This window comes from Seriola lalandi, unplaced genomic scaffold (assembly GCF_002814215.2).
Source record: "Seriola lalandi dorsalis isolate HSWRI2012SDOR001 ecotype SW California unplaced genomic scaffold, Sedor1 jcf7180002054570, whole genome shotgun sequence".
In the NCBI taxonomy this organism is placed as follows: Eukaryota; Metazoa; Chordata; class Actinopteri; order Carangiformes; family Carangidae; genus Seriola; species Seriola lalandi.
Genome location: NW_019525123.1, coordinates 2,445,757 through 2,464,797, shown reverse-complemented (window position 1 = coordinate 2,464,797; position 19,041 = coordinate 2,445,757). Strand labels below are relative to the sequence as shown.

The window sequence follows — 19,041 nt, the reverse complement described above, 5'->3', positions numbered from 1 at the left end:
TGCATAAAACCAAAAGGTATTCTTTGTTTATTTTTAACGTTTTTTGGTTCCATTACTGTTCTTGTGCTTTTCACTTTATTATTTTTCCAAATATGATTTGACATTGTAAAAAAGTAATAAAAGATTATATCACAACTCAATTTTATACACAAAGCACTCAGTACTTTAAACCTTATACATACTTCCTATACAATATGACAAATAATTACCATGAATTTTAACCAATTACAGGGAAGGTGAGACAAAAAGTTGAACAGGTGTTAGACATGGCCATAATTTTCTAGGGGGCCCAGAGGTGAAAAACCTGTTCCTGTGCCCCAACTGACCCCCACAATATATAGCAGTTTCACTGTGTCCATGGATCCAGAAACTGACCAGTACTCAAAGGCTGAAATGGTTATTTGTTTACCAGTAATTTGTTAGATGACTGTCAGTCTTTAAACTAGATTTAGACTGTACAAAACCAGGGCCACAAGATGGATAGTTGAAGGAGGACCTGTCACTGTCATGATTAATAATGTGCTTCAGTTTGAGATTAACCAAATGATACGGTGTAGCCTGGGGCATTTGAGGTCCCTGGGCCTCTGTGGCCCCTTTGCTTGGCTGGTTATCCTGCTTTGTGTGTGCATTATATAGCAAAAAAACAGAATCACTCACTCATCTCCATGATTTGAATGCAAAATTTTGGCAAAAGCTTTTGCCACTATTTTGAACTTAATAATAAAGCTCAGTCATGTTTGCAGTGTTTGTGACCTTCTGGAGGATTTTTCATGCAAATATTGGACAAATATTGACATGCCCCATGTCTGGCTCCACATTCGCCCCACCTAGTTGCCCATTTTTAGATTAGCTGGGAGTTAGGCAGTCAGGCACTGCCAAGATGGAGATGGTGGAGCAGCCCACTCTCAGCTTCAAATTGCTCTTCAAAAAACTATCGGTGACGTCATTGTGGCTCTGTCCAGCTTTTTTTACAGTCTATGATGCCCAGTCTACAGTTTAATAACTGTGGCAAGTATAAGCTGTCGATATCATTGTTAGCACAGCTGGGTGTGTGGGACTCTTGCTGGAAGGCTAAAACAAGGCTAATTCATTTACTGGCTAATTCGCTACATAACAACCTAAGCTAACAAGCCAGGTATGGTGAGCGTGGACACCAATATATGCCAATTAGTGCTAATATATAAATAAAAATAATACTAGAATTTCACTCACCTCAAAATACAGGAGTACAGAATTCCTCGTGTTCTGTTAGTCAATTAACCATATAGTAAGCCATATAATTTGTCCAATATTTGCATGAATCTACACCTAAACATAGCCGAGTAGTCACGTTCAGTGAATTGAATTAGCCCAGCTGATACCCAGTGATAACTAGCATACAGCTAGTGGCTAGTCAACTGTGACCCCCCACCTGTCACTGAAGGGGGCCATATCCTCAATTGTGCATTACTTTAAACCTTAATAAAGTTTAAACGGGGAGGTTATGTAAAATTTCACCCCCATACAGTTGTCAAAAAGGGGGAAGTTAGCTACAGAGACTGAAACCGTTTTTCTTTTGCAACAGGCTGTAAACCTGTATTTCTGCTGTTTGGGCATTTTAATATATGAGTCTATGGGCATTGACTTCCTCCCAGCCCCCAGTGGCCATTTGAGGAACTTTCACATTGGCTTCATATTTCAGCCTCTGAGGCCCCCGCTCAACTTGGAGTTGATTTCAGGACTGTAACTTCCGGCCCTTAAGACAACGTTAATTCCGCAACAGAAAGAAAAATATACGGGAACCGTTTTGGTTTAAGTTGGTCAATGTCTGCGTACTTTAAATGTAGTCTTGTTTAATACTGTTGAAGTTGTCAGAAGTAAAAGTAGTGACGGGTAATCCAGGAGAAATGACTTCGGTGGACATGGACTTGCAGAAATATTTGTTGCGCATTGGGTTTGTGGGTCCAGCTGAGCCCAGCCTGGATGTGCTGCGGTCGGTTCACACCTGTCACCTGCTGTCGGTGCCGTTTGAAGACCTCACCGTGCACAGCAACGGACGAGTCCAACTCGATCTTCCGCTTTTGTTCGACAAGATCGTGAACCGGCGCAGAGGCGGTTTTTGCTTTGAGAACAACGGACTCTTCTCCTGGTTGCTGTCCAAAATGGGCTTCCAGGTAACTTTGATTTCCGGCCAGGTGAAGAACTCCGTCACCAGCCGCTACGGACCACCTTTTGATCATCTGATCCTCATGGTGACCATTGAGGACCGGCGGTGGCTGTCCGACGTGGGCTTTGGCGTGCCAGGCTTCAGTACCCCCCTTTCACTGGAGCACAGTGGCCCCCAGGAGCAGGGCCACCGAGTGTACCGCATTAGAAAGGAACGGGATATGCACTTTCTGGAATGGCAACAGGAAGAAAACAGAGGTACAGATGGAGACTGGACAGAGATCTACAAGTTTACCCTTGATCCCCGGTGTCTGGAGGATTTTACTGAGATGTGCCAGTACCACCAGAGCTCCCCCAGCTCCATTTTCTTCTGCAAGTCCCTCTGCACTGTTTTAAAACCAGGTGGAAGGATCACCTACATTGGCCACAGACTGATCACCGCCACGTTTCCCAATGAGGAAACAGGGAGGGTGTTTGAAACCACAACCAGGGAACTTAAAGATGAGGAGATTCCTGGTATTTTGGAACAGGAATTTGGAATTGTGCTAAACTCTCTGCTCATACCAAAGGATGAGGTGATAACACCACCCCCAGTCGTGTATTGATCATGTTTCCATATGGAATATCTTTACACCGTCATAGACAAAATTATGTGAAAAAAATGTATGTCTTCTTATTGGTATAGCTGCAAACAGTCTTGATTCATACATGTTATACATAAGGATTGCAAATTGATTTTTTAACACTCAGATCAAAGTATGAAGTACAGTATATAGAAAGATTGGACATGTGGCTCTTGTCTAATCCTGATCTTTGCATATACCAACAAACCCAAATCTAGCCATTAAACAATCAACCACACACAGTCTTAACACATGCAACAAAAAAGATAAATTGTCAGTCTGATTTAATAAATTATACATACACTTTTAAGATGTACAATGGTCATTGCATTAATCCATCTGTCTTTTTTTTTGTAAGACAAAGTCTGCGTTCAAAGTATTTACACATGTACAATTATCAGGCAGCACTTTACAAAGCAAGGCATGAACAACAATAGAGATGTTGAGCTTTAAATCAAACCCTTCAACCCTCACCCTTCTGTCTACTCCATTTGTCACAGGGGAATACTCAGCTGTCCCATGATTATAATACATTTTCCCATCCCACCTTTGATGGGCAATAAAGGGAATTCAAGAAATTGAATGACATCCATAAAATCCAGCAAGATCCATAGGAGATTCAAACGGATTATGGTCGTTGAAAATCAAAAAGGGTGGGTAAGGGGTGTGGGCTAGGGTGTTCGCAACGTAACAGGTGCAAAAACATGGCGACGCGTGACACAAAATTCTACTCTGCGACAGGGTTGGAGGGGGGGACTGAGCTTGCTCTTCCAGCTTTCCGCTCATAGTTGACGAGCCTCTGTCCAACCAGGTATCTGCAAAGACAGAGATTATCACAATAACAATGCTATGATTCTTACTATTTTCAGACTTTCCAGCACTGAAATGACTCTTCATCTTTGAAGACTATAATTATGTCCTATTTAATTCATAGTCTTGAAACATTAACATTTTGAAATCATACATAACAACTTTTTTAGAAGGTTAAAAGTTAGTTTAATATAAGTTTGCACTAGGTGTTTTTAACTTAAAAACTTAAACTGGAAACTGGAAAACAGTCATTGCCAAACACAACAAATCTTAAAATAATTGTTTTTTGTTATTGGGTGTATGCTAAAAAATCCATACTTGTCATTTTTGATGTGTTCATAAAGGCGTTTAAACTGTCGGATCTGGAAGGACAGGATGCCGATAAGTGAGACCACCATCAAGAGGAATGGGTAGATTCTTCTCTGCATTAGAATTTCCATCTCTGGAGTCACTCCTGCAAGAGCAATGCACTTCGGTTATATATTGTTTTACTGAACCTCCCATTAGATCACACTGTAGTCACTGCAACAGTCCTCTGAGATAAGAAGAAATGTAATATTTTGGGAAAACACCTCTGTAATGTGATGGTACTTAAGCATATTGACAGGATGAATCTGACAAACTCTCGGTGGTTTGTTTTAAGATAACTCAGTGAAAGTCAGTGCTTTATTCAGCTTTCTTTGCTGCTGAGATCCTATCTTAGAAAAGTACATTAAGTGCATTTACTTGTATATTTAAGTGTGATGCTCCTGTTTTGGTCTAAAAAAAAATCTCCAGCTGAATAGGTGAAATTAACAAACCAACAGAGAAAATGAAAGGTTTAAACAAATACAATTCTAAAAATACTAACAATACACATGCCCAGGCACTCACCTACACCCGGGACCACTCCAGCAGCGATTACATACGGCACACACAAGGACAGCAGCAGGACTGAGATGACCGGAGCTGCCAGTTTACGGATGATGAATTGAAGATCAATGTTGCGAATTCCGTTTGCATAAACCTAGGGGGGAATTTTGGAATCATTATAAAGCTACTTTCAATTGAATTGATCCACACTGAGGAGTTACTGTCTTAACGCAAGTAGGGTGGAATACAAAGTAATCTACAAAGCAGCACAAATGGATCCACTGTCTAGCTGAAGGCTACATGAGCCAGCATTGAAACATTTTCTCAAACTGAAGGACAGACTAACCGCTCAACTTCCCTGTTACTCTTCTTATACACTATAAATAAAATAAATTATGGTATAGAACCACTTCATGTCAAGATTTTATTAATGCATTTGTTTCTTACTTAGCCAAGATACTGAAATCTTAAAAGTAATGGCTAAGTAATGAATACTTGTCGGTCAAAAGAAGTTTCGCAATATTCAATAATTAATGCTTAATATCCAACTGAAACCCACCTGCTCAATTACAGTCTTCAGCCACCACTGAGGGCCCATGAGAGTGATGGCAGCAATGATTTTGGCATGGAGCACTCCAAGAGCCCAGTCCTGAAGATAACAATGATCAGTGGATGAATATAGATACAGGAACTGGGGGTTATCTGACGATGCTAAGGAACCCAAATGGGCAAACAGGGTAAAGGAACAATTCAAACATAATACCTACACAACATTAAACTACTAAAATGAAGTTGTAATAGAGGGGAGGGAAAGCCAGAGATGGAAAAAGACAGACATACCCATAACACAGACACACAATCGTACCTGCCAGGGGTAGAAGAGGGGTGTTTGGTCCAGGGGTACCCTGAGTGGAGCCACAATAACCAGTTCAAACAGCAGACCCAGTAGCAGCGGGATGACTCCAGCAACCAGTAGAGCTACAACCAGGGTCTTCAGGATCTGCACAAATAAAAAGAGGATGTAAAATTAACCTAAATAATCAGGAAACATCAATAGACTAAGAGAACAAGTATGGTAGTTTGAAGTTTTAGCCTGTTTGATGGCACCTTCTTCCTTCATGGGATAAAATGACTGCAGCACTGGCAGAGTTAAAGACTTGAGTAGAGGCTTCAAAGTTGGGATATTACTAATAGGGTGATGCCGCCAAATTTTGGACATTGACTTTTAAGATTGCAATAAGCAAACAAACGCTTAACAAAAACACTACAGCTCTTGAAATTCTAAAGGCTAGAAAGAGAAAACTAATTACAGCACCACTCTGCTGCCCAGTTTTGGTGTTTGCCAACAATGGAGGCTGCTCACTGATGCGTACCATGAGTGTCCACTCCTGGACTTTGCGCATGATGACTGTGCGTCCCTGGGGCATCCAGGCAAGCAGCACAGTGACTCCGCGGATAGACAGCCAGCAGACATACAGGCCACATGCAGCTGTGTACAGTTCGTGGATTTTGGAGTTTCCTGTCCAGAAGGACATCAGCCAGCGCCCGGTGAACACTGAAACACATGACAAAACATACCATACATGAACACACTATTTCCAACATTACAGTGATTGTCATGTCTAATTGAGGAAGAAGTGGATTACTATTACAGCTCAAAATATAACTTATTAAAGAGCAGAGACATGCACATACTTAGATACACCCTACAATTACAGACTGGGTGTTGGTCTACAGAGTAAAAACACATCTCACCTGGCAGGGTTAGACACACCAGACTGGCCACCAGCAGAGTGATGCACATGAACGCTATGAGCAACACAATCTGGAGAAGAGAGGACAAATTTTTTAGAATAAAAGTGAATATAGGGCAGTAATCAGTCTTGGACATACGATTATAATTGTCAATTCACTGACAACACTGTAGACATATGTACAGTATACTTTCTAAACTACAGCTGGAATATGTTAGACAGTTATCACAGTGCACATGGAGATCAAGGCCTTTAACATTAGAAGGAGCAGTAGAATAACAGAGCAGAGTTGTACAGCCTAGGGCGTTGGCACATTTCTAAATTTGTGTCGGAAACCACAAATTACAGATAGCTGTAGTCGGTCTTTTTTTTAACGAAAGAAAAAAGAGACTGTAGAAGAAAAGCCTAAGGTACTCAAATGTATGTTAGTTTAATGCATTATTACTTAAAGTGTATTATGTTTAATCTCTGCATCCCTGCTGCTTGCAACCATACCCTTGAGTGTTAGGGTAGCTATAAATTAAGAAGGTGTTGCTTCTTCAAAGCAGCTTTGGTAACTGAATTTGCATTTGCATGTGAAGCTTGTGGTGCCAGTTATAGATTATTCACTGCCTCATTAAACCTGAATGGTGAATTACATTCTGTGACTTTGCAGCCTATAGTAATCATGCTAATAAAGATTTCAGAAAACACTGCAAAGGTTCAAATGTTGGAATGCTGGAATCCATGCATCTAAGACCTGTAAACTAACCATCATTTACTGGATATCAAAAAAGTGCATTAGTACTTAAAAAACAGTAATACCACATAAAATTCCACAGAGCCTGCTCCATAAACTGTGGAAAATGTTCATACCAAGGTTTAAAACCACATCTCACCCTGAATGGGAAGCGAAGGGGTCGGTGGTAGGGCTGGAAACCCACTGGTCCACCTTGTTGCAGGATGGCCTGGTGGGCTGCATGTAGCCCCTCGCCAACAGCTGGGGCAGGGTTGTTGTTGTTGTTATGGTGACCGGGGGGAGGGTTATTATTGTTGTTATTCACAGGCTGGTTGGCATCATTGTCCTCCTGCTCCCCGAGGAGGTAGGAGTGGAGGTCTCTGCAGAGGCAAAGAGAAGCGGTCGATTGGTTACAGCCAATTTGAGAAAATGTAAAATATGTTCTGGTGTATTCAGACCCAACTTACAGTAAATATCCAGCACTGACTGTCCAGGCTCTGACCAGGCCTTTGAGCCACTGGCGAGTGTGTCCCTGCTCCAGTAGAGCTGGCAGCACAACCTGGAGTAATAATAGCTCCAAAGACAGCTCACTGACTGGGGCGTCACTGAGGGGAAACAGGTGGACAGGTCAGAAAAAGACATTTCAACAATGTGCTCCAGTGCATGTCCCACATGGTGCCAAAGAACAGTTCTTGAGATTTCTGTTCTCAATTGTTTTGATAAAGCCTTCTGCATATGTATATGTTAAGTTTCTTACAGCTACCCAAATGGACACATCACTACAACTCATTTTTGATCAGTCATTCATGTTGGCAGTATGACCGATACTTCCTCTTAAACTCAAGCTTTACTGCAGCAAGATGCTGTGGCAACTTGGCTTGAAGAGGAAGTGGGATTAAACATTTTAGAGAGACAAATCAGCAGCGTTCATATAGATTATTGCTAAGTGACTGATAATTTTGTTATGTCTGTGGTTACCTGTAGAGCATGACATTGTATGGCAGGAAGGTGGGCAGCAGTAGTTTAATCAGCCTGATGGGCAGCCACAGCATGAGCAACACGATAGAACCGAACACCACCACGGACAGGATGAACCGCCGCAGGTGTCTGTAGATGGGCAGGTGAATCATCTCCTGCACTGGGTTAAAATCTGGGTCATTGAGGTTTCTCAGAAACCACAGCACTCCAGGCCTCAGCACCTGATGGACAAACAAGAAGTTATTGCATTTTTTTCCCCCCTCAATTGTATTTTTTTTTTAAAATCATAATCAAAAATGTACCTAAAGCAAAATCAACTTAAAGTACTTACATAAAAAAAAAGATGTTAACAAACATTTTGTCATCTTACCTCTCTCAGTAGGAGGATGAAAGAAGCAAAGTAGAAGACATAGACCATTCCCACAAGCCAGTGCAGGAACATGGTGGTACCTGGGGCTGATTTAAAACTCAACTCTCTGTCTTTCAGGGAGGCATCAAACATCTCCTGCAGGATGCAGAAATTAAAATGGAGAAAAAAAACATTTTGAATTTATTCAAATTCAGTATTAGTTCTAAGATGATGCTTTCCGATTACCTTTCTTTGCTCAATGAATTAACTGTTGGCTCGATGGTAAAATGTGTTATGAATAACATTTACACATGCCATATGCTTTACACATTTAAACTAGGTTTAGTCGCCTTGCGGCTGTATGCCTTCGCTAAGCAGTAAAGTTGCAGGAAATATGGTCACAATCTCCCCTTCTGTTCCTGCATTATAGAGTTGATTTGTGGCCAGAAAAGTGTTATTGCAGAACATTATGATGTGACAGTAAAGTTGACTATTAACGTTTTGGATATAAAATGTCATCACTTCATCGTTTTATCCCATTAGACATTTGTGTGATATTTGGTCACAATTAGTGTAGTGAATGTTTTTGCTAAATTTGAAAAATTTCAGTCAAGGTGTTCCTGAGATATCACCTTCACAAGAATGCAACAGACGTGAGGTCAAAGTGACTTCGACCTTCTCGAGAATGGGATGGACGGAGGAACAAACAACTTGAAAACATAATGCCTCTAGCCACGGCTGTTGCCGGTGTGGAGGCATAATTGCAAAAAACTTTTCAGAGAGTAAAGTTAAGTCTAATTTTCCAGACTTGTATTGTTAACTTATGCAAGTGCTGTTGTATATATTCAATTAGCCATGTCCTTAATTTGAAATATTTATTCATAACTTCAAAAACGAGCATCACAGCAGAGACCAAAGAAGCTGATTGTTATCAAAAGGTTCCTTTGAATTTGTGGGACAAACTAAAATGATGAAGATAGCGGTTTCCCACACAGTCCATTCTCAGGCCAATTAGATTCTTCTCACTAGCAAACAGCTGCAGAGCAGGACGAATGCGGTTCCCTTCTGCTGTGAAAGCTGCTCCATCTGTTCTGAGACAGGTTGAATGGCTCGGGACAGACTCAGGAAAACATACCCACTGAGTTACAATGAGTAGCATAGGTGGCAAGCTTGGGAGGCAGCAGGGGGTGGAGAGGGACTTGGTTTTCTGACAAGTGCTTACAGACAAGGAATGTGAGAGCCACAACGCAACCTTGTTAAAAGCCACTTCAATGGCTATGTGACAGACGCCTCTACAGGGTAGGCAACACTTCTCTCATTTTAGAAAAACAACACAAATGAAGCATCCACCGAAATTACATAAGAAGAGACATATCCAGAAAATGAGGCTGTCACTGACTCTGGCAGAACCCTTTCAGTCTCGTAGAAAACATGGATACTACTCCAAGAAAATATTTCTCAATATAAGATACAAGACTGCATCTACAACTACAACAGCCAACAATGAGAGAAGCTTGACCTTTATCATAATACTAATTTAAGTTTGATTCCAAATCCAACACATTAAACCACTTTAATACAAAATGCAGACAAGTGAGAGGAGCTGGGGAATTAGATCATTTAACAGAGTACTGGAGACATAATGACAGTAAGAATAAGTAGAGTGAGAGCCTTACTAAAGAGCATATGTCAAGCCACCAGCCACAGATGAGTGGAAACACACCAATCTCCACAACAACCAGCAGAGAGACCTGTAATGGAAAGAGAGACATGTCTCAGTGACAGTTTATACCATATGTAGATGAACTGAAAACTGAAAAATACAGTAATTGAACACTTTTTCCTCATTCAGTTATATTGTAAGAATTATCATGATACTGTTAAAGGACTGTCCTTGTGTGTGTCTGTTGATGCAGGGTGATGATTTTAAATGGAGAAGGTAATCCTGTGCCTGTAGGCATATTATCCATTTATCTTATTATTTCTGGGTCATACTGGAATAAATCATTTCTATCCCTCAGCTTATGTATATGATTGCAAATTCAGTGTTGTGTTCAGGAAGTAAATGAATACTTCTGTGTGCATTTAAACCAAGGACTGTGCTTATGTGTGAGTCACACAAAGCAAAAATGCACTTAGAGGTGTTGTTACCTTGACAACAATGTAGCAGACTCCCAGGAGACGCCGGGAGCGCTGGAACCTGACCAGAGCGGCCAGTCCCTGAGACAGCCATTAAGGATCAACACTGGTACCCCACACACACACACACACACACACACACACACACACACACACACACACACACACACACACACACACACAACAGTAAATTTAACATGCAAAGTCTGGCCCTGTAATATTGTGAGACTACAGGCGATGGGATTATTTTGCCTTAGGTTTTACATATCAGGAAAGTACAGGGGATTGATAGGAAGGATACATGACAGAGGATGAGCGTCATGGCCAGCAGTATGTAGCCCACAATTGTTGTGATTAAGCCCTCAAAGTGGGAGGCTTGGACCTGCAGAGAAATACAACGCAGTAGTCAATAAATCTGAAGTATAATTCATTAGATACAGTGTTGCATAATAAGGCTAATTGATAAAAGCAGTTTCTTACATATTCCTCAAAGCCAAGACCAACAACAGAGAAGTGCCCGATGTGGTATGGACAAAATGCTGAATGAAGGGAAAAAAAAAAAAAAGAGAGAACATTTCCCACTGTAGCATATAAACATCATTGCCAAAATTACATAATAAATAAGAGTCTGTCATTTAGGTATGACAAAAATGGACCAGCATCATATAATTGTACAGTATACCTTTATGCTTATGATACATGAAACATCATTGTTTCAGTCTACTCACCAAAGACCAGGATGAAGAGTGTGTTGAGAGATACTACCCAAAACACATGCTCCTACAAGAAAAAGACATAAACATCAAGCGGTAAGATACGGATACTCATCATACAAAATATAAATGACAGTTATGGGTATTAAGACTTACCAAAAATACCAGTGACCCATCCAGGCCGAGCATCTGCAAGGGAAATTTAAGAATTTTAAGTGTTTCATGTGCAAGGATGCATGCCACTGATAACAAAGTTACATATAGATTTGTGTATTTGTGTGTACTAGGGATGAACGGGTTTGGAGATTGATAATGATATGCAGAGTTACCCTTTCCCAGGTGAGCTCCTCTGCCGCTCTGTCCCACTCCAAAGCATTCCAATTCATGTCATCTACAGAGACAGACATCAGCTTGAAATACAATGAGGATTACTATAATCATGCCAAACACTAACTTATGAAGTATTTGTATAAACAGCATCTGGGTGATCCCATCTAAGTCGGTATCACTGATCAGATCCTTTCTGACTGTATCTCCCTGCTTTTCAGATGACAACAGCACTACAGTGCACAATATTAAGACAGGAAAACACCACTTTATTGTGTTTGTCTGGTCAAATGGTTTTGAGTTGGCTTTTAGTGCAAAGTCAGAAAAATATTTTTCACAAATGCTGTTACTCTTAAATTATTAATGTTGTTCCGGGAAAATCAGTTAGTACTGAAGTGTAAGAAAAGGCTATTGTGAGACTTTTCCATTTTACTCATTTAGCTTTAGTGATACTCCACAGTAAGAATAATGTATAATATAGTAACAATTCATTATCTGCCTCTTTTAGTCAGCCTGCTGCAATATCAGTCCATTAACCACAGTAAAACAAAACAAATCAGTGTGAGTGCTGTGGGTTGCATTTTGACATGTCGTTATATCATACTCAAATTAATTGTGATAACAAATTGTTACCAAATTAGACCATTATGGAAACCATTTGTATGCTCTGATGCCAGTGGTGCTGTTCGTTCTAATGTTTCTCAACATTCAGATTGCATTTCTATAAACCTGTTGTTTTCTGTTGCAAAAAGACGTTGTTCCAACCGTGGTCTTATTTGTTGGCTTCATTGGAGACAAAATATTTTGGGAACACTTTACTCACTTTCCATTTCATTTGTGTGTGAACTGCACCATTCCCTCAGTGTTTTGTGATCTTAAGCAATTCAATTCTGAAAGGTAAGGCATTCCAGCATATCTCCATTAAATCTGACAAGGCAGAGCACACTGTGAAATGTGATGGACAGACAGGCAGAATGTGCCATTCCTGAAGACAATCACTAGTTTTGCCTATACTAATATATATGTCTTAAAATTAATGATATTATATACCGATGAAGACATTTTATACAGTCTGACAACTCGTCTGACTGACCAAAATTAGCTATAGGTGCCAGAAAAACAGACTTTAAGTGGAATTTACTTAAGTGTTCAATTTAATAACAAATTCTAACCTTGTGCTCCATTATTGGGGTCAGCATCTTCAGCAGCGGCTCCCTCCTCTTCCTCCAGCTCTGGGTCATCACCTTGGTCTGGGGGGACATCAGGGGGCTCAGGTTCTGCTTCATTTTGGGCTGGGGGATCAGCAGGGGCCGGCTGGGCTGCAGGGGGCTCATCAGCTGCTCCCTGACCTGCCCCTTGTGCCTGAGGGTGAGAGAGCAGGATGCATTTTATATAGGGAGATGTTTGTGTGTATGCGCATGATTAAGATTGGATGTACAAGTATGTGTCACGACAGGATACTGCGGAGTAGATGTATGGGTTACAGTAAGATATGGTATTTAAATTATGCACACAATACAAAAAAATAACTATGCCCACCATTAATATCTTTTTCCCTCTCTTGGTATGTTTATTGCCTGGCTAAAAGAACTGGCTATCGTGTATATACTGTTTCATTGAACAGCTCTTTTTGATGCTTTCGCTTTTCTTTTTTTTTTTTAAATCAAAGAAATGAGTTTGGCTTATTGGCAATCAGTCAAGCAATGCACCTCATTGGCTTGTCCAGCTGCGTTCGGTGGTGGTGGCTGGTGCTGCTCTAACCACTGGGGAGCGCCACCATGGACTATCTGTTCTCTCAGCCACACCAGACTGATAAATGCACACAGGGTGCAGGTGACGACGAAGCAGCCCTGAAGACAATCTGCAAGCAGGTTCTCTCTGAAGGAACAAACAAAAACAAATACATGAAAATACAAAAACACTGAAACGGCCCTTTGTACCTAAGCTGTAGGGAAATGAGGATATTAAACAAGTAGAAAAAATGAACTTATATGAAGTTTAACATAATGCTTTAGTGTGTAGTGCTAGAGAATACTGGTATCATCACTCACGTAGAGAGCATGTCCAATGGCAGTGTCAAAAGTGAGCTCACAGAGCCAGTAAACAGACACTTGTAGATGCGACCTGAGGCAAAGAGAGCGGATAAATACATTGGTGTCAATCTGCATATGGAAAATACATTTTAAATGTTTAAAACATTCTGCATTGAAACAACTTCCATTATGTATGAGAAGTAAATATTATCTAGGCGACATTTTTTACATTGAATAGTGAGGGGGATTTATATAGCTTGGAAAACATTGCATAGCCCGTTATGTAATGGTACTTAAGCTGTAATTCTCTTGATCTTGTTAAACGATACACATTAACTAATATGTAAAGTGTATGTCACGGTCAAGTCATCAATGACTGTATTATGTGCTGCAGAAAGAGGAAACGTGTCTCTGTGTGCCTACATCTGTGCGCTAAAGGGAGACATTCCTTTCACCCATATGGGACAGAACGGGTTACACTCAGGGGGGCAACATACAGTACAATCAGCGTGTGCTTTCAAATCTATGAAACGCACTGATCAGTTGTAATCAGATTAAACCCGTTTCTCCCACTGCTTTGAAATTAATTGTATGTTTAAGATAATAAAACTATGAAACAACACAAAGGTTGTAACAAAGGCTTAATCCAATATATTGAGAGGTTTTCCTTGTGGCACTGAATACACAATCGGTTTATCTCTGCATTTCTGTGTCTCCCACTTACATGCAGTGAGAGGGACCACCCCGAGCCATGCGAAGGCCACCAATGTGTAATGGAACCAGTAGCGGATTGCCGTGCCCACACTGGTCAGCAGGCCGGCACAAATGTCTTGTATGGGCAGACGTGAGGGCATGTCTGGGGAGTAGACTGAAGGGTAGAAAGGAAAAGAGTTAACCCGAGACCCGAGTCAATTAATTTTTTCTGTGTGATCATTTTCTGTTTACACTACTGGAAGTTATTTACATTATTCAAGATTTTGTACTAACGAAGAAATGATTCTCAATAAATGAAACGGTCACTTGTAAAATATAAAAAAGAACCGACTGGCCCCATGTGTGAGGCAAGTTTGGGAAACTAATATGATTAATATGATTCATCAATGACGTCACAAACTTACTTGGTGTAAAAGCAAATCTGTGCTTGCACAATTCACAGTACTCCTTCCTGCTGTGCTTCAGCCACTGGACCAAACTGTAAAGCAACATTTATAGTGTGAAAAGAACCATACATGTGCTAACAGAACATTTTTATGTTCTAATCACAGACATTTTTCATGCTGACAACCAGTTTCTCACACAGACAGACTCAACACACTCAAGTGGTTTGTAATTTTGTGGGTATAAATTTGGAAGACATATTGGAAAACCAAAAATTTACATCAATAGCAATGGGTACCCACTAGTTAATTCAAATTAGACGCTTTATATAGCTACTTGTGGTGAATGCGGTGAATGTGAATGTGTTTATGTGTGTGTAGTTACATTTGAAATTTCTGAGATGTAGACAAAGACTACTGTCTATAGTGTTCACCTAACATGATCTTTTTCATTGCAGTCACACCACTGCTATGACTAACTACACAAGGATATGAGGTGATTAGGACGTAAGCTCAGCTCTTAAGACCTCTCCACCCAACAGACACCGACTATGAGCATTTATCATTTCTCAGTCCGACTCTGATTAACAACTAACAAAGTAGGGTGTATCAGCTATTTCTGAGCTGATGTGTGCTTGTATGTTGCCCATAATAATACCATCCCAGCTTGTTGTGACATAGGCTAGACTGTGGGACTAACGAGTGGGTTATGTAAGGGAGTCACTACACAAGCTGAGTCCAACACATACAACAGCTTTCTCGTTAGGCCTACACAGACCAAGGTTATACCTCAAGTTTCAATTCAACTTTGCTTACATCATTCAACCTTCCAACTACGCTCCCTAAATAAAAAAATGATAAGCTTTATTGCTGTACCATAACTATGCAAGCATAGGTGATCCATTACAGATCACAGCTATTCCTTTGTGGTTCAATTTAGGAAAAGTTGTATCAAGATCAGCAACAGTTGGGCTATCTAAGGGAAATTGGCCCTATGATGTTCAAGTACAACTGAAAATCAAGACACACTGTAAAACACATATCTCTATATGACTGTGAAGGCATTTAAAAACTGTGACGTTGAATGACTGGTGAAGATAGAACCTTGTTTTGCTCACAGAAAGGTCTTCTTAAACTGAGTCCCACATGGGTTCAACTCAAACTGTCACAATACATATTGGGCACCCAGCTGTGAGAAGTTTTCCCCCTGCTATTTGAAGGAGTGCAACTGTGCGGTGTGAGTCCTGTCCACATTTAGTTTGATACATCTCTGACTGTGGCACTCTGGGTAATAAAATTTCCGCATCACGCATCTCCTACCTAAGAATTGCTAAAATAAGCATAGCTACATTTAACATTTCATACACTGAGCACTACAATCTAGACACAATAGGCTGTTATTCTAAACTTTGTGGGGATGGCAGCGAACTCATATGAATACGGACTGAGGTTCAACAGTTACCGCAGAACAATCCAGGCCTGGCCTTTGCTTCTGCCTGGGGACTTCCATCCACCTGACCCTCTTACAACCAGTGATGCTCACACACACCTGACAGATGAGAACACAGCACAATCTCCAAAGTATCTGCAGGCGTTGGTATTGTTTTCACTATCCTAATACCACACCTACGGCCAGAAAACCGGGATGCTATGTAACCTGGATGTGATAGAGGACAAACCTGTTCTGCATCCCTTTCAAGGTTCTTCTATTTCTTTTATCATCAAGCCATCTCTCTAGGAATAATCTTTGTGCACAACCTGTACTCCAAATTATTATTACAATTTCTTAAGAACCACCTTGAAATTTCAAAATGTGCTGTCACAGTTAAAAAAAGAGGATTCCTGTTTCCAGATTATCTTGGATTATCAAATCAAGTGAAAGTATGTGCAATATACTGTTTACTTTAATCAGTAATCTACTTAGGGGAAACTTCCATGTAAAAACTATCCTGCTTTTTTAGACCATAAAATTAAAAATAACCTAGCTAACAATTTTTTTCTTTTTGTGTTCATGTGCATAGAGCCAAGATAGGAATAACCCTGATGGAAAAAAAATGTTGGAAAAAAGGTTTTGGAGAAGATATGAGAGAGGCTACTGTGAACTAGGGTTTTGGAGTAACTAATACAACAAGTTAACACAATGTCTTAGCGTAGTTACTCACATTAATGTGGAAGGTCTTTTCTGGGTAAATGTTTAATAAAAGGGGAAAGCGGGACTCTGGAAAAGGGAATCCTGCAAAGTCAAAATAATGACAGCTGTCAAAGGGGAAGAGACACCCAAACACACTTACCATTCCTGGTGGATAAACTTGATACTGCCAGTGCAGACACAGGGGTGGTACAAAGGTTTGTCTGGGGTCCCCTCAGAGCGGCACACGCGACAAATATCCGCTTCACACACAAACACACACATACACACAATGTGAGTGAGTATATGACAATCATTGACAAAGCCAAGCAAAACAGAGATGTACAGACAGAATTGGGGGACGGGGGTGTGTTATTTGACAGGTGTCTTTTGGATGGAGGAATGTTATTTTGAAACATATAGTCGCTGATGCTAGACACTTAAGGTAAACAAGGTACACAAATCTAAGTGAGTTACACATGACACTTCGCTGATCTATATGCCCATACATCAGGAGACTGATGACATCACCAGTAACTTCTGGTTCTTTCTACGCTTTGTACTACATTGCTGCTTCACAGTGTGCTCTTACATTGAACTCAGTTGCATTAAAACCGCGTTTAACGGTCTTCTTCCGTCTTCCTGATTTAACCCCGTATTACATTGACAGGATATCAAGCTATGCTATTCTGCTAAATTAACCACTAGCAGGCCAGGCTTGGGTCTCTCAGATGCACGGAGGAAGCTAACGCTAGTTAACCCCAGCTGGGCAGCAACTACAACAGACTTCCTTGGGTATTTACCTTCTTCGGCAGTATCCATGTTGTTCGCTAAGCACCAATCACCGTTTCTTCCAGGAATACCTTGTTCAGTGAACCCATCCACGACACAGACAATATCGTTTAGCTAGCTAAATTAAGCTAGCGAGACGAGTGTATCCTTATGTGTCGGATGCATTGACAATCATAAAATGGTTTCCCCACAGACTGACCACTAGTACTTGCTTCGTCGTGTCCTCTTACATCAAGTCTGTGTTCGCCGCTATACAAAAGGTTTTATTTTTACGGTGTATTTTTTAGATGTAAAACAATAAACTTCAGGAACCTCACATCCTCTTTGAAATGACAGTTTAAACCTGGGAGACAAATGGCTAGCTAAGCTCGCTAACGCATGCGCTAACGTCACTGCTAGCTCCTGTCATAACAATTTCACTTTACCACATCGGTTCAAGTTTTACGGCAGGTAAACTTCCACAACAACCGTCACGTGGTTAGTGAAGGGCAAGCTATAACTTCTTTATATCTTTGAATACTAAAGCACCAGAGGCTTGTTAAACAGTTAAAACCTTGACCTGTTTCTAATCCGGAGAAAATGCTCTTCATTTCTTCGCTTTTCCTCATTGACATTTCTGGAAACTGAGTATATCATGGATACCATAGATAACAAATATCCATCAGTCTGTATTAACAGCGACATCTGCAGGATTTTACTTGAACCAACAACTTTTTATATAACATTTGACATGTTTGAACCTGTGATCATTAGCCCAGAGAAGAAGTGGACAAAAGTTGGACTTAGTGGGGCCCATCTTGTAAGAACTCTCTTCCTTTTTTGGATGTTTATTTAAAAATAATAAAAATCCTCAATTTGGAACATTACAGCCACACAACTGTTTGTTTATTTCTCTTTGACAATTAAATTGTTGTTGCTAGGTGCTACTTTATTGTTTACTATCAATGAATTCTCCTTTTTTACTTTACCATCTTCTCTTAACCCTGTTTATTACTCATTTAAACTCGTGAAATCGTTCGTATGTAGCCTAATGTTTTTAGTGAAACAAGATTTGGTGAGCCTATTCGCTGCTTTTTGTTTAAATGTGTTAACCCGCGCACTATAGGCTGCTGTTACATGTTTCATGAAAGAGAAACAAAAGCTTGCTATCAAACATCTGGGGATATTTTGATATAACACTGTAGGTAGCAACAGGGACAATGCCAAGAAATACTTATGATGAGTCTAGATAGGAAAACTGAAGTATACACATTGATCATGGCATTAACAATAATAATCTAACTGAGCGCAACGTGCATCGGGGCATGAATTGCTACTGCCCTACCAATCTCGACCATCAGCGGCGCCGTGGCTTAGTTGGTTAAAGCGCCTGTCTAGTAAACAGGAGATCCTGGGTTCGAATCCCAGCGGTGCCTTTTGAGAAGTTCGTCGTAGGGTAAGCCTCGATAGATAGACATGATCAGCCTACTCTAACCACTTAAAAACAGTTACCTTTGCTAATCAGTGACACATTTCAGTCAGGCCAGGCAGAAATTCTGAATCGTTGTGGCAGCAGGAGTTCACTGTCACCCCCACTCCCCACT

At 40.5% G+C, this 19,041-nt stretch overlaps 2 protein-coding genes and 1 non-coding gene across 3 annotated transcripts; 2 read left to right on the top strand and 1 right to left on the bottom strand.

Annotated features, from left to right (window-relative positions):
• The first annotated feature begins 1,679 nt into the window (after positions 1–1,679).
• Positions 1,680–3,078, top strand: LOC111662912 (arylamine N-acetyltransferase 2-like). Its single transcript, XM_023416940.2, has one exon. It carries the CDS (start codon positions 1,887–1,889, stop codon positions 2,748–2,750), a length of 864 nt encoding a protein of 287 aa, XP_023272708.1. The 5' UTR covers positions 1,680–1,886; the 3' UTR covers positions 2,751–3,078.
• Positions 3,036–17,877, bottom strand: marchf6 (E3 ubiquitin-protein ligase MARCHF6). The gene is made up of 25 exons (XM_023416939.2): positions 17,470–17,877; positions 16,830–16,929; positions 14,560–14,633; positions 14,166–14,309; positions 13,460–13,532; positions 13,118–13,286; positions 12,581–12,770; positions 11,411–11,472; positions 11,238–11,270; positions 11,097–11,148; positions 10,849–10,907; positions 10,670–10,750; positions 10,381–10,449; positions 9,906–9,980; positions 8,251–8,385; positions 7,881–8,101; positions 7,370–7,507; positions 7,063–7,282; positions 6,186–6,255; positions 5,804–5,985; positions 5,296–5,430; positions 4,990–5,079; positions 4,452–4,584; positions 3,897–4,032; positions 3,036–3,583 (listed from the first exon to the last, which is right to left on the bottom strand). Exons 1-25 carry the CDS (start codon positions 17,486–17,488, stop codon positions 3,496–3,498), a joined length of 2,748 nt encoding a protein of 915 aa, XP_023272707.1. The 5' UTR covers positions 17,489–17,877; the 3' UTR covers positions 3,036–3,495.
• A 922-nt stretch (positions 17,878–18,799) lies between these two features.
• On the top strand, positions 18,800–18,873 carry trnat-agu (transfer RNA threonine (anticodon AGU)). The gene has a single exon. It is a non-coding gene; the product is annotated as a tRNA-Thr (tRNA).
• The last annotated feature ends 168 nt before the right edge of the window (positions 18,874–19,041 follow it).

Bases quoted from the DNA above. Each gene is read 5' to 3' on its own strand.
- LOC111662912 (XM_023416940.2), top strand. From the start codon at position 1,887: ATGACTTCGGTGGACATGGACTTGCAGAAATATTTGTTGCGCATTGGG.
- marchf6 (XM_023416939.2), bottom strand. The intron at 13,533-14,165 runs GTAAGTGGGAGA...TCTTTGCCTCAG, and splicing joins GGTGGTCCCTCTCACTGCAT to GTCGCATCTACAAGTGTCTG. The intron at 8,386-9,905 runs GTAAGGCTCTCA...TGCATCCTGCAG, and splicing joins GGCTTGACATATGCTCTTTA to GAGATGTTTGATGCCTCCCT.